Genomic DNA, 15573 nt, shown 5'->3' with positions numbered 1-15573 from the left:
CATTCCATTCTGCTCTCCTATCTGCCCAACTCATTCATCCTTTCCAACTCCCTGCCTTACTTCTCCCACCCCTCTTGCCGTGCCTTACTCCTCTCTTTCATTTGCCTGCTCCCTCTTTTCTTTCACCTCTGCTCTCTTTTAATTTATCTTCTCATTCTCCTTTCTTTCACACACTCTCTCCTCTCACACCCATTCTCTTTCCATGCACCCTTTCTATTTTACTCTCTTTCGTCTACTCTTTTTGCCCTCTGCTCTTGTCATCCATTCTCCTCCATTTCATGCCATCTGACTCCTTTGCCACTTTTCCCTATTTTGATGCTTTTTCTCTCGTTTGCTGATTTTCATATTTCTTACACACACTCTTTCTCATTTATCACCTATTCACTTTGGTCCTCTCTCTCTCCCCTTCCCCCTCCTCTTCCCCCTCCCTCCCCTCCCCCCCCCCCCCCCCCTTCCCCCCCCCCCCCCCCCCCCCCTCCCCCCCCCCCTTCCCCCCTCCCCCCCCCCTCCCCTTCCCCCCCCCCCTCCCCCCCCCCTCCCCCCCCCCCCCTCCCCTTCCCCCTCTCCCCCCCCCCCTCCCCTTCCCCCCTCCCCTTCCCCTCTCCCTCTCCCCTTCCCCCCCCTCTCCCCCTTCCCCCTCTCCCCCTCCCCCCCCCCCTTCCCCCCCCTCTCCCCTTCCCCCCCTCCCCCTTCCCCCTCTCCCCTCCCCTCTCCCCCCCCCTCTCCCCCTCTCCCCTTCCCCCCCCTCACTTCCCCCCCTTCCCCCTCCCTCTCCCTCTCCTTTTCCCCTTGCCTGACTTTCATCTCTTCTCACTCTCTGTCCTTTCTTTTGCTTTCTCTCTTATTTCATTCTCACCTTTTTTTTTCCCTCCACTTATCTCCCCCCTGTCCTCACTTTTGCCCCTGCTCCCCCCCCCCTCCCTCCCTCCCTCCCTCCTCCCCCCGTTGCTGTCGGCAGGTGCACAGTACGGGACGCTGGAGAAGGCGTGGCATGCCTTCATGCTGGCTGCCGACAAGCTGAGTGAGCTCCACCTGGAAATGCAGCAGCACTTGGCTGGTGCAGACAGTGCCAAGGTTAAGCACTGGCAGAAGGAGGCGTTCCACAGGCAGTTGGTCGGCGGATTCAAGGAGACCAGGGAGACAGAGGATGAGTTCTGCAAGGCGCAGAAGCCCTGGGTCAAAAAGCTGAAGGAGGTGCGATATACAGTAACACTGTGATGTAGGTGATTCCCGCTCCAAGGGATGTGGTCGGTTGGAAGATGCATCAGTGTTCACATCGTAAACCCAACGCCTCTCATTGATGCATGGGACAGTTTCACATGGGCAGAGATAGTTTCTTTGTGGTCCATACTTGGGCCCAGACGGTTTCTCAGTGCCCCTGGCACATGGCAGGAGATGGTGTCTGGGTGCCCCAGGGCATGAGACTCAGACAGTTTCTAGGTGCCCCTGGGTGAGGATCCAGACAGTTTCTAGGTGTCCCTGGGTGAGGATCCAGACAGTTTTTAGGTGCCCCTGGGTGAGGACCCAGACAGTTTCTAGGTGTCCCTGGGTGAGGATCCAGACAGTTTCTAGGTGTCCCTGGGTGAGGATCCAGACAGTTTCTAGGTGCCCCTGGGTGAGGATCCTGACAGTTTCTAGGTGCCCGTGTGTGAGGATCTGGACAGTTTCTGGGGGCCCCGGGCCAGCATGGGGAGTGTGTGCGATGATGAACAGCTCGAGCTCTGCGGCTGCCGACTGACGTGCAGGGTGTCACGCGCGCTTCTGCTCATGAGTGAACTCTGCCCCCACCACAGGTGGAGGTGGCCAAGCGCAGTTTCCACGGCGCCTGCAAGGAGGAGCGCGCTGCACAGGTCCGTGAGCACAACGGCCGAGCTGACCAGTCCATGGCCCCAGACCAGCTCCGCAAGCTGCAGGAGCGTGTGGAGAGGAGCTCGCAGGAGATGGAGAAGGTCAGAGAGCAGTGGGGCTTGACGCAGGACTGGGGCTGCTGGAGGCTGGGTCATGGGCTGCCAGGGGCTGGGTGGGGAGAAGAACCAGTCAGTGTGTGTGTGTGTGTGTGTGTGTGGATCAATCTAGCTGAATAAGATTGGGGTGCTAATTAAATGGGCTGCTTTATCCAGGATGGTGTTGAACACCTTGGGAGTTATTCGCCCGGCAATCACTTGGGCAAGTGAAAAGCATCGCGTCATGTCTGGTTAATGGTGGCTAGTGTTTGGGGGTAGGTCACACATACAGGTAGCCCACAGTTAGATGTTCCGTGTGTGGAGTAGAAAGAGGCCCCTTCAGTTGGTGCTGCCTCACAGATCAATCCCATTGACCCAATAATTTTACCGGTAACTTGTTCGCCCCATGTTCCTTACAATGGGTCACACATTCGGGACAATTTTCAAATATCGAGCAGGGTGGCAGCTCTGCCAGCTGCACAACTGTGCTGCCCCGTGCCCCAAGATGAGGGGGGGGGAGGGAGGGGGGAGGGGGGGGGGTGCAGTGGGGGAGGTACAAACGCCAGGGCAGGGAGTTGGGCGATCGGGAGAGCGAGCCAATGAGGTGGATGTTGGAGGGGCAGGAGGTGGGGGTGTTGGGCGGTGAAGCAGGAAAGGGGGGATGGGGAGGCACCAGGGTGGGGGATGGGGAGGGGGAGTTGCCAGGGTGGGGGGTGTGGTGCTGGGGCATGTGTGGGGAGGAGGGGGGGGGAGGGGTAATTTGCCAGCACCCCACGAAGCATGTGGGTGTCCCCTGACACAGGGACCATGGAAGGATTGTCTACAGTGGTGTCTGTCTGTCTGTTCCCAATGTTACTGGTGTCAACGGGGTGCTTGGCGGGACTGGAGTTTCTGTGGCAGGACGGTGGGGTGAGTGGGATTGGTTGCAACATCTCTCGAGGTGAGGTCGACTGAGTTGGGTCAGAGTCGGCTCAGGATCTATTAGATCCATCTAAGACCACCCTCTATAGTCCACACCACCCAGACGTGGTTCTCCCACCCCAGCTTGTCCCGTGCATCCCCACCCGTCCCATTCCACACCCACGTCTGGTCTCCTGTCATCATCTAACCCCAGTCTTTCCTCCACTTCCTTTCTCCCGCTCCCAGCCCGTCACTAGCCCCTCTCACCTGTCCAGCCCGTCTCCCCCTCCCCACCTTCCAGCCCTGATCCAGGGGCACGTCACCAGCATGAGCGACCCTCTCTTCCAGGGACTCCCCTCCTGGGCAAGGCTGTCCACCAGGGCCACGGTCAAATGTCCACTTGGATTATAGACCTGACTGAGATGTCATCATCGGTCACTCGACACGAGGGTGACTGTCCCCCTCATGGAGGACGCCCGTGAGTGCGTGAGTGACTTTGTTTAACGTGGGGAGACTGGTGCACAGGCAGTCACCACACGGTCCTTGACGGATCTGGGTCAGAATCCAGTGGCATGGTATCCAAGACGACCAGGGACTGGGATGTGGGGAACATCACTCCTGAAGTTCTGGCAGTGATGTTGACCTGTGGGGTGGAGTACAGAGGTGGATTACAGATGTGGTACGGGAGAGCAGCGGCCATTTTACAGGCCTGAGATATGTGTGGGTTTTGGGGGAGGGGCTGATCTGACTGCTGGTTGCCTGCAGGGTCGTGAACGCTATGAGAAATCTCTGGAGGACCTGAACAAATACAACCCAAAGTACATGGAAGACATGGAGCAGGTGTTTGACACCTGCCAGGACAGCGAGAGGAAGCGGCTGCAATTCTTCAAGGAGGTCCTGCTTGACTTCCACGCGCACCTGGACCTTTCCAGCGTGGACAGGTGGGGACCTTGCAGGGCGAGGCAGGGTGCGGGGAGAGTAAATGGGACGGGGAAGAGGAGAGATAGGTTGGAATGCTTGAGCTATGGGAGGCCCGACAGAAACCAAAACCAAAACCCCCCCCTGCAGATTCTAGAAATCTGAAATAAAAACAGAGACTGCTGGAAATACTCCACAGGTCAGGCAGGAACTATGGAGTTGGCTTCTGTGTTGCTGACTGAGGCTTTGCCATAACTTCCCGAACCCTGCTCACAAGCTTCCTGCCGGGGTTTGTAACCAGGACCATTGATGGTTCCTGCTTCTGTGAGCTACATGGAGGCACAAGAAGCTGCGGAAGCTGAAATCCTCAACAACGTTTTGCTGGAGGAGCTCGGCAGTTCAGGTCGCTTCTGGCCAGAGAATGCACAGAGATTAGTATGAAGAATGGTCCCAGCCCAAAACATTGCGTGTCCATTCCCGCCACAGATGCTGCCCGGCCCGGCCTGGCCTGCCGCGTTGCTCCAGCTGTGTGTTTTTCGCTAACAGTGAGTGAGGTTTGGCCCCCGCCTGTGGTTGGGGAAGTGGCATTTGCTCTCTGCTGCCAGTTTGCATTGGTTCAAAAGGGTTTGGCGACCGAGAAAATCCTCCCAAAGGAAGCAGCGGTCCCCTTGTACTTGCCCTCTAATCCACTGTATGTGGTGTTCACCAGGTGCTTCATCCGCATTGGGGAAATCAGGAAGAGATTGGGATATTGTCTCTTCTTGCTGCCACCTTAATTCTCAGTCCCACTTCCCATTGCAGCCTGTGTGTCCATGGCCTCCTGTAAACTGCTTTCTCCTCTCCCATTACCATGCTCTCCCCCCCCCCACGCTGCGATCTGAGGAAGGGTCCCTAACAAGAAACGTTGACTGGGTTCTCGCTCCACGGATGCTACTCGACCGGTCACGTTCCACTAGCTTCTCTGGTTTGAGGTTGATTTAGGTTCCAGCATCTACAATTTTGTTTGTTTTTTGTTGGGCTGTTGGTCTCATCTCGTTCCATCTGCCGGATCTACCCATCTACTTGGGTCGGTAGTTTGAGGGAGGTCTCTCCTGTGGTTGAATGGTCTGCCATCGTCTAAGCAAGGAAAATGGACGCTGTTTTCATCTGCAGCTACTCTTTCCATGAGCCATTTCTCGGGTAAAGTTTCTGTATTGCAGCTGTGACAGGCTTGAACGTTGCTGGGCAAGGTTGCTCGGTGGGGTGAGATGCTTGGATCCAACGCCAAGTACTGGGCAAGCTCCAGGCATGGCCATCTGAGGGGGGGGGGGTGCGTTGGGTGCGACCGCACCCCCCTTTTTTTCCCCTAAGAAAAAAGTCACAAAATAAATTTTTTAATCGGGAAAAAAAAAAATTCGGATTAAAAAAATCAATGTTTCCACTTTGGAAACGGCCAGTTCTCTGTAATAAAAATCTCCCGTCCCCGGGCGGGAGTGGCTGAATCTGAACCCAACGGCTGTAACCCCAACACCAGACGCCAAAGTCATCTTCCCCCCACACCACCCCTGCTGGGCCCACGCCACCCCCACTGGGCCCACGCCCTGATCCCCGCTGACCCCCGCTGCGGCTAAGCAACCCCCGCTGGGCCCACGCCACCCTCATCTTGGGCCCGCGCCACCTTCATCTTCGCCCCCCCCGCAAGAAAGAGGGGGGGATGTGAGAGGGGGGAGGGGGAGAGAGAGAGGGGAAGGGAGAGGAGAGAGAGATGGGGAGGGGAGAGGGAAAGGGGGATTATCTTCAGTGAGATTGCAAAATTAAGGTAGGTTTTAGAGCTATTATATTTTCTCCTCCATATGAATGATATTAAACAATCTCCCCCCTCCTTTCCTATGTTCCTTTCCACCCATAAACCTCTCTCTGCCTTTACATTTCACTCCTCTTTCAAATCTGCTCTACTTATCTACATGCATTTTTCTTCTTCAATTTTTAGTCATAGAATGATGCAGTGTGGAAACAGGCCCTTCAGCCCAACTTGCCCACACCGTCCAACATGTCCCATCTAAACTAGTCCCACACATGCTTTTGGCCCATATCCATCTAAATCTGTCCTATCCATGTACGTGTCCAAATGTCTCTTAAATATTAGGATAGTCCCAGCCTTAACTACCTCCTCTGGCAGCTCGTTACATACACCCAGCACCCTTTGTGTGAAAAAGCTACCTCAGATTCCTGTTAATTTCTGAAATATTGGTCATGAATTTGGTGTAAAAATGCTCCAAAACAAGGCTCAGAATGGATCAGAGAGCATCTAAAACCCCAGAGCTTCTGGGGCCCTTAAACGGGCCCTGGACCCTGGCATCGAGGGATGTCACGCTTCGCGCTCGTGATGTGCGCAGCGCACACATTATTTCACATTAAGTTTTTTTGTAATCCTGTCATGCCACCCCCCCTTTTTGAAAAGCTTTGTACGGGCCTGCCAGGTGATGCCCTGTTTTGGAATGGGCCCTGGCCCACAGGCCTCAGGCCACCTCCCATCTGATGGAAGGCAGAAGCCGGAGCCCATTAACTAGCCTGTGCCCTGGTCTTGTTGCAGCTTCCGCACCATCTATCGGGACCTGCACAAAGCCATAGTCGCCGCCAACGAGCAGGAGGACTTGCGGTGGTGGCACAACACGCACGGCCCCGGCATGCCCATGAGCTGGCCGCAGTTTGAGGTGAGTGTCTCTCTCTCTCTCTCGCCTTGTTTGGGTGGGGGGAGGTGTGCAGCGGGGAGAGGGATGTCCTGGCCGTTCCGGTGGTGGCGTGTTCACCCTGAAGTGAGAGGGACTTTGTGTTGATCTGTGGGGAAGTCGGTGAGCGATTCATTGAATTCCCCATTCCACAGAAGCAGCAATCTGCAGCTACCGTGCTCTGTGGGTGACAGGGGGGGGGAGCGGTTTGTAGAAACTGCCTGCACAGGAGCAGCAGACTGCAGCAGGGGGTGCCCTCAGCCCTCTCCATGCACCCTTTAGGATGGGTAGGAGGTGTCATCAGCCCTTTAGTGGCACTCCTGTGTACATTGTGCTGCTCGCTGGAGAAGGTGCATACGCAAGAGGCATGACTGCTGCAGAACAAACTCCATGCAGCACAGTGGTGCAGCCATTCCAGTGCCTCCTGCCTTGCTGCTTCAGGTTCATCCCTGACCTCCGGGTGCTGTCTGGCAGCATTTGCACGGCCTGCCAAAAGGTGAGAGAGTCAACGGCATGTTTACTTGTCGCATGCACCGGGACGGGAACAAAGACATCCCATCTGGTGCAGCTTTACAGGCGCATTAAAGGCCCCAACGCAGACAAATAAATATTGCAAGTAATGATCAGTTTTTTTCTAGGTAACCCAGACCACTGTAGTACGTTAAGTATATCAATCTCTCTTTCATGCTGGGCAGCTCAGTATCGGGATATATCCACCTTCAGTCGTGGATGTTTGACCGACTGAACCAGTCAGTGGACCTGTGGAGCCCACATGGAATCCCCCAGGTTTTGTCTCCCGCCCCGATCCAAACGCCTGCTGGTGGAATGACTCCAAAGTTTAGGTGAATGACGAAAAGAATTGAAGGGGAGCTGATAGTATGTGAGAGAAAAGTAGGAGAGGGGGGAATGGGAATGAAGGGATTTCCATTGGAATTATGCTAGACCCATGGGCCAAATAGCATTGTGCATCGCTGTAAGTACAATATTCATGCTGTAAATATAATCATTCCTGCCACTGATACGTTTTGATTTACTCTCTGCCCCTGACAGGAGTGGTTTCCTGAGGCAAACCGAGCGATCCACCGCAAGGAGAAGTGTGGTCAAGTCACAGAGGAAGTGACGCTCACAAACATCTTGCCGTCCAGTGGCTCCATGTCCCGCTCCTCTCCTCCACAGGACAGGTACACAACCCCCGATGACGGCCCCCCCGCGCGCCCTTCCCTGCCCTCTCTCCTTACTCTCCGTCCATGGCACATGGATGGCAGTGTGCAGATGCTGATGTGTGGTTGGAGGTGGCTGCAGTCTTCTGTGCCTCCTCTGACATGTGCAGATGATGCCAGGTTACCTCTGCTAACTGCGGGGGGGGGGGGGGGCAAACGCACTTGCTCTCCGCCAGTGCTCAACTCCCTATTGCCAACACCTCGACAAGCCAGCTGTGGGCACAATGCCAATGAAGAGACTCCTGGGCCTTGGATCCAAGAGGTAGAGTTATTGTGGACTGGACCACTATGGCAAGGTCCCTGCTTAGGCATCGGCCAGTGCCCATAAACTGGCCCCTCAACATTTATCGTGCACACACACGCACGCACGCACAACCAGTTCATCTCCAATAGTGGAATGCACCAATATATGATGAAATACACAACAAACCCTGAACGGGTGCAGGAAGGAACTGCAGATGCTGGTTTACACCGAAGATAGACACAAAATGCTGGAGTAACTCAGCGGGACAGGCAGCATCTCTGGAGAGAAGGAACGGGTGACGTTTCGGGTCGAGACCCTTCTTCAGACTGAGCATCAGGGGAGAGGGAGTTACAGAGATGATGAGGAGCAAGAGATCAAGTGAGACCCTGCATGGGCGTGAAGGAAGGAGTTTGCTGGGGTGAAGTGACACTTGAACCCTGATGGTGGCAGATCGACTGGAGGGAAGGTTCTAGAATGACAGGAGGCAAGAGTGTGATCTTGTACCTAACCGTGCAGGACCAGGCAGGGAGGTGGGAGATTGGTGGGTGGAGAGAGGATTTCACTGTTCCTAAACTGCTTTTTAACAATGCAGGTGTAACATGGAGGGGAAGACAGTCTCAGACACAACTTTACCTGACGGCCATCGGCAAATGTTAGTAACCAGCCCGTCCAGCTCTCTCCTCTGCCACCCCCGCTCCCCCCCCCCCCCCTTCGCCCAGCTTCCCCAGCCCACACCCACACTCTCTCCCCCACCCACCCCCCCTTTTGCCCTGCCTTGCTTCAGTCCTCCCTACCAGCCTACCCCCCATCCCCTACCTGCTTTTCCCCCCTTAGCCCTGCTCCGCCTTCCTGACCCTCCCTTCCCCCCCCCCCCCTCCCCCCTCCCCCCCCCCCCCCCCCCACCTCCTCTCTCCCTCCTCCTCCTTCATGGAAACTGGCCACATGTGGGTTGCCTCTGGGGAAGAGAGCATTGCAAACATGATGCCCTTATTTAGGAAAAAGAGAAGTGTTTTTTCGAACACATCGGGGAGTAGATAATGTAACGCTGGTGATGTGTAAACCTAGAGACAGCATCCTGTTTTAAAAAAAGATTCATTGCTATTACTTTGTAAAGTCCAGGCAAGTACTTGACAGCTGGTGAAACAAACACAGAGTATGTGGCTTGAGATTAATTTAGTTGTTTGATCGGCAAGTGGGGATAAAATTTCAAAATGGTATTTGACATTGGTCTGCCGCAAGCGTGCGTGCAGAGGGGTGGAGGCAGGATCTGGCCACTGCCAGCTCTGAATGTTGCTGAATAGCGGATTCCAACTGAGTTACTGACCTGAGCTTGTGTATACAAGGCATCGTCAAACTCTGCAGCCAGCAAACCCCCCCCCCATCAAATATAAACAATGATTAGGACAGATATATACTGATGACACATTTTGCAATTGGTATATAACAGAATGATGAAGTGATTTATTTTAATGTGGAAAAGAATATCAGGAATGGAATATACCCCCACGCATTGAAGTTGAAGGGTGAATGTTAGATGGTGGTTTGAAACTCCACAGGATCGTGAGCTTAATCCACATCGGATACGATGCGCTTTATGTTATAAACCACTCTTCACGCCTCGCGCAGAGTACTGTTCTCCACTTTGGGAAAGCAGTGCAGAGGAGCTTGAAGAGTTTCCTGTCAAGGTCCCAGGTATGAGGAGAGACGAGGGCATATCAGGTTGTCAGAGTGCAGAGGCTGAAAATTGTGACTAGTTTTGTCATCAGTGGAAGGTGTCTGCAGTGAGTCACCCAGGGAGAGGGAGTCGATGTGCCCGGGGGGGGGGGGGGGGGGCAGTGTTTGACAGCAGGGTCTCTAAACCCTCCCCCGACCTGATCTTAGCTTCTGAAATGCTCTCTGTCGCTTACGCTCTGACTACACTGATAATCACACACACACACACACACACATTCTGCTGCCTCTGCAAGTCCCCCATTCCAGCAGCTCCCCTGCACACACACACACACACACACACACACACGCACACACGCACACACACGCACGCACGCACGCACACACACACACACACACACTCCCAAACGCTACGTTTGCACTCATCTCTGCCTTCCTTCCCACAGCGGAGTTAAAGATTACTCATCGGATTGGTCGGATGAGGACAGCCCCAGGAAGTGTGTGTCGGGACCGGACGAGGCAGTGAAGGTAGCGGCTGTCAGAGTGCGAGCACTGTATGATTACCTGGGGCAGGAGGCTGATGAGCTGAGCTTTTCTGCAGGTACTGACCAACTAACACACGTTGGCTTCGATGCGCAATGTTGCCCACGTGGCCTCCAGATGCTCTGCATGTTTGTGTGGTGATCACTGCCCCCAAACCCACCTTCTCTCACAACCACGCAGCATCAAGAGCAAAGGGCACCTCACAACAGAGCCTAACCTGACCAAGAATACACTGAGAAATCGTGCCAATACTCTATCAACTCTGCTGCTGTTCCACCCAGACCCAGTCACATCCCACCCAGAACAATCCCTCTTTCACTGCCTTCCACTGAATTCTCACCCATTTCCTCAATTTCATAGCATTCTGCTCTCACCCCCCCCCCCCCCCCCCGTGCTAGCAGAGACAGTTGCCCCAGTCCTCGCCTTTCACTCAGCGAGCCTCTGCACCCCGCGCATCGCCCTTTGCCATTCCCGCCAGTTGTAATGGCATTCCACCTTCACCCAACCCCTTTCTGCATTCCACAGGACCCTGTCCCTCTGTGAATCCCTGGTCCACTCATTGCCCCCCCGACCACCTCCACACGACCCCTGGCAGTTTCCCCTCAGATGGTAGGAGGTGCAACGTTTTGACCTTAACTGGGTTAAAGGACATGGTGTTTGTGCTGAAGACTGGAATCAGACTGGTTTGGATATTGAAGGCTATGTGAGTGGGTTGGGTGGTGTTGAATGGGCAGTGGACAGTGAACAGGACACTGGCATTATCTTGGTTGGATAATCGAGGTTGAGGGGAGCATGGGACAATAAGGATTAAACTTTATTTAAATTGTTTTTGTATTTTGTTGGCATCTGTGAGGCCAGCTTTATTTTTGTCTTCCCTAATTACTCTTGGGAAGGTGGTGGTGAGCCACAATATCAAACTGCTCCAGTCCCCTCCCCCCTGATGGTTGGGAATTCCAGGATTTAGTCCCAGCAGCTGTGCAGGAATGGTGGTGATCTCCAGGTCAGGGTGGTGAACTCCATGTGGCCGGGTTCCCTTGAGCCTTTGCCCTGATGTCAGACAAAGGCAAAGATCCTATAGCGGAGCAAGATAGACCACAGACGTGTAGTACGCAACGGAACAGAACGTGGGCCTTTTTTTCATCCATTTCAGTAACCCGACCCGACTCGCAGTGTAATCAACGTTGCGGGGGAACAGTTTGTGTTAATAAATTAATTCTAAAAATGAGGAGAAGATTTTTACCAAAGAACTTTTATTTTTACGAGGATGTTTCCGTAACCGGCTGCCGTCTCCGCTCTAGTATCCTATGGGATCTTTGGTGCGGAGACGGAAGCCGGTTACGAAAATGGGGCCGAAAATTACCCTTGAATCTGCCCATGACCGTACTACGTCTTTTTCCTCGAGTGGACTATCTTGCTCCCTGTAGGATCTTTGGAGCTGCCTGCCCTGAATGTTTCCAGCAATCTCATCTTACACCCTGGACGCGTGTGATTGGGATCTGGAATCTTTCACCATGCGCATCTCAATCAGCTTATCTCCTGCCCTGAGGCCAGCTCTTAGTACCAGGACCCACCCGTATATCCCAATGAAAGGCCCACAGTGATACAATCTGCAATGGATTTGTCATGGAGTCCAATGGTCTGAGGTGGAGAAAAAGCCAGCAGTGCTTAACATTTGTCTGACATAACATTTGTTTTTGTTTTGCCAAAGTTTGGAAGTTTGCCCGCGTAGCCAAGGAAAGTTGTGAGCGTTTGGAGGGCGTTTCCGTAACCGGCTTCCGTACCGGGAATGCCATTGACCAGGAACTATGCTGGAGATGTGCACACAAACCACTGTGCACTAGTATCCTATGTGGGATGACACGGGGAATGCCATTGACCAGGAACTATGCTGGAGTGGGCAACATACACAATGTGGCCACATACACAGGTCAGAGGCTGGGAATCTTGCAGCGAGTGGTTCGCCTGCCAACTACCCAAAGCTTTTCCACCAGTTACAAAGCTTGAGTCAATACTCTATGTACCTGGATGACTGCAGCTTGATGAAGCACAGTACACAGGACATGGTGGTCCACTTGCTGGGCGTCCCATCACAACCACCACTGGCACACGGGTAGCAGCAGTTTGTACCATTCACAAGATGCACTGCAGCAACTTGCCAACAATCCTAATGGCCCTGTCCCACTGTACAAGTTAATTCAAGTGCTCTCCCGAGTTTAAAGAAAAATTAAACTCGTGGTAAGCACGGAGGTGCTCGGGGACGTCTCTTAGCGGCTCGTAACGCTAACGGCAGGTACTCGGGAAGACTCGTGAAGATTTTTCAACATGTTGAAAAGTGTCCATGAGAGCCCCGAGTACCGATGAGCGGCCATTACCGTAAATCTCCGAGTTCGAATCAAGGCAAACTCGGGAGCTCTTTGAATGAACTCGTTCAGTGGGACAAGGCTTTTAGACAACATCTTCCAAACAGGGCCAATCCCAGCTAGGAGGACGAGGGCAGCAAAAGCACCAACTGTGCGGCCATGCTGGCACAGCGGTAGAGTTGCTGCCCACAGCGCTCCAGCGCCAGAGACCCAGGTTAATCCCGACTATGGGATGTCTGTACGGAGTTTGTACGGCCCGTGACCGCGTGTCAATCTTCGGATGAGTCACTCATTGCAGAATACTGAGCCTCTGACCTGCTCAAAGCCTGACTGAAGGCCTGACCCCTGTACAGAGGTATTAAACTGGACTGCCTGTGCAGTGGTGCAGCCCATAAAGCATTATCTGGGTTCAAGCCTGACCTTGGGGTGCTGTGAAATATATGTGTGTGGAGTTTATCACACCTCAAGATGGCAACAGTTCAAGGTGATAGATAGTTCATCGACACCTTCTCAAAGGCTAATAGAGATGGGGCAATGAAATGCTGGCTCGCCCTGTGAGGCCCACATCCATTGTATGAATATAAACAAAGATGGTGGAAAGGCTTGGCGTGTCAATAGATGAGTCACTCATTGCAGAATACTGAGCCTCTGGCCTGCTCAAAGCCTGACTGAAGGCCTGACCCCTGTACAGAGGTATTGATCACTGCCTGATGCAGTGGTGCAGCCCATAAAGCATTAGCGTGCCACAGATCTGGGTTCAAGCCTGACCTTGGGTGCTGTCTGTGTGTGGAGTTTATACCTTCTCCCTGTCACCTTCCTCTGAGTGCTCCACTCAGGGTTTAATTTGCTACTGAAACTGCCCCCATGTGCAGGTGAATGGTAGCGTCTGGGGGGAGTTGATGGGAATGTGGTGGGAATGAAATGGGATTATGTAGGATTGGTGTAAATGGGTGGTTGATGGTGGGCGTGGACTGGGTGGGCCAAAGGATATGTTTCCATGCTGTCTCTCTCCAAGACTAGCTGGGTCCATGGCAGCTGACAGTGCAGCAGAGGGCCATGTAGCCAAATATTCCTCTTTACTCTTCCCCCAGGGTGTTTGAAGGGGGAGGATCCAGCCTCAGGGCAGTGGAGAAGTGGAGCATGAATTGCCGAGCATGTTATGTGGAACAGACACATTTGCATGCTGTGGACTGTAAAATGGAACCTGGTTTGTTTTATTGCAGGCCCATTAACCTTGGCTGTCTTTGCACACTGCTTGCCAACTTCAATCCTGTGCATGGTTTCAGGCACAAAGCCAGCATCAAATTTTGCCCACTTACACTTCTAACCTCCAGCCTGAAGTTGCCTGATTAAGTTCCAGTTGAAGCCTGAAGACTTCTGCTTCACAACTGCAAGACTTTGTGGCCTTCCCAGGGCACCGCACCAATGTAGGAACCAGTCCGTCACACGGTACTACATGGCCTGCATTCACAGGGCCCTGACCTTGCTGACTCCTAGCAGCAGCGTCTAGTGGCCAGTCGCTGAATGTGGGGAAGGGGGGTGGCCTGACCTGACCCACGGCAGAGATCTAGTCATCGTCCGATGGTTGTGTGAGCAAGTGTGAGCTGAGCACCACAACAGCAAGGCAGCATTTGTTGCAGATTGTGAACTGCACCTGCAGTAAAATGCAAATTGTAATGTCGCTGAAGTTTGCCCCCTAGCTTTTCACCTCCTTTGGCAGCAGCTCCACCTGCACCCTGGGTCAGGACATGGACCGCAGCTCCCATCCCCAGCAGTTACCTGTCCTCGTGTTTTCCCACAGGTGAAGAGTTCCTGAAGATCGGAGAAGAGGACGAACAAGGCTGGTGCAAGGGCCAACTCGGCAGTGGACAAGCAGGACTGTACCCGGCCAACTACGCAGTGCTGGCCCATTCCTGATCCGTGCCTCCCTCCTGCAGCCTCTCCCTCTCCCACTCTTTGCTGACGTTTCTTCTTCCTTCTCCCACTTTTACCCCTCGAGTGAAGGATTGCGGACACTACAGTTAAGCACTTGTGTTTATTAATCTCCGGCCTGGATGGCACCTCGTGATCCCTCATGTTTAGTTTTGTTTATCTAACCAGGTGCCTGAGCCAGCTGTACCGAGCCTCGAGAATGATCAATCGATTGTTCAGGTAGCAGACCCATGACTTGTGAGATTGTCCCTTCCTTAATAATAGCAGGAGATGCTCGGCAGATCAGGCAGCATCTATGAAGAGAGGAATACAGTTGACGTTTTTGGCCCGTGACCTGCGTTTTGAGCAAACATGCTGACGTTTCTCTCTCCACAGATGCTGGGTGGTCTGAGACACTTCCCAGCTGTGGGCTCTGGATGGTTTAGATGGGATCTGGATCTGGATGTCTATTTAAGTTGTATCCTGTACCTCATCCTTTTTCTAGAAAATGAAGGGCAGTTTGAGCACAGTGAATGCTGGAATAGGTGCAGTGACGATGTTCTGAATGAAAGATGATGTAATTCTCAACCAAGCCAGAAAGGACAATGTTCTAATTGATCTCCAGTGTACCTGCCAAGAGAAAATAAACATGAGCGATCACCCACTGGTTTGGAGACTCATTCCGGGACCCATCCGTCCGTGTGCTGTTACTGCATCCAGGAGGACGGTTCACACAGCTGCTTGCAGGAGACGCCATTCGGCCCATCACTATTCTGTGCAGAACTGGCTGGGCCCCCCCGGCTCGATGTGCAGCAAAGACAGTTGTGCTCATCCAGCTGTTTTGTGATGGCCACATCTGTCTGCACAATCCTCAGGCAAAGTTCTACACGTGCTCAGCTTGGCTCAAATCAATGCAGGTGGCTCCCCATCGCGGCCCTGGACTCCTATGTAACGCCTTTGTACAACGCCCCACCGTGCAGCTGCTGAGCAACTTAATGGTCACGGCTCCTGCATTCACACCTAAATCATTCCCATATTTAATAATAAGGGTGCCAGCACTCAGCCCTGTCGAACATCACTTATCATAGGCTTGTGTTGGTTTGCCAGGTTCCATTCTTACACACTTGGTTATCTTTGCTCCTGTCACTACCCTGC

General features: G+C 53.4%; 1 protein-coding gene across 14 annotated transcripts in view; it reads left to right on the top strand.

The window, feature by feature from the left end:
- The window catches only part of pacsin3 (protein kinase C and casein kinase substrate in neurons 3), a 52055-nt gene extending 36975 nt beyond the window's left edge, over nt 1–15080 (top strand). For 11 of the 14 annotated variants that reach the window (XM_055649829.1, XM_055649817.1, XM_055649815.1 and 8 more), the window contains 8 exons: nt 959–1194; nt 1794–1949; nt 3609–3784; nt 6334–6454; nt 7520–7650; nt 8526–8585; nt 10051–10205; nt 14309–15080. In XM_055649829.1, the coding sequence (XP_055505804.1) occupies nt 1000–1194; nt 1794–1949; nt 3609–3784; nt 6334–6454; nt 7520–7650; nt 8526–8585; nt 10051–10205; nt 14309–14424 (1110 nt within the window). In that variant the 5' untranslated portion in view covers nt 959–999 and the 3' untranslated portion in view covers nt 14425–15080. The remainder of the gene's footprint in view (nt 1–958; nt 1195–1793; nt 1950–3608; nt 3785–6333; nt 6455–7519; nt 7651–8525; nt 8586–10050; nt 10206–14308) is intronic. The other 3 variants (XM_055649827.1, XM_055649828.1, XM_055649826.1) reach the window with 3 other exon arrangements.
- Nucleotides 15081–15573: the final 493 nt, after the last annotated feature.

Source organism: Leucoraja erinacea, chromosome 18 (genome assembly GCF_028641065.1).
Source record: "Leucoraja erinacea ecotype New England chromosome 18, Leri_hhj_1, whole genome shotgun sequence".
NCBI classification, from domain to species: Eukaryota; Metazoa; Chordata; class Chondrichthyes; order Rajiformes; family Rajidae; genus Leucoraja; species Leucoraja erinaceus.
Note: the sequence above shows the minus strand (reverse complement) of the source record. Positions and strands in the feature narration are given on the sequence as shown.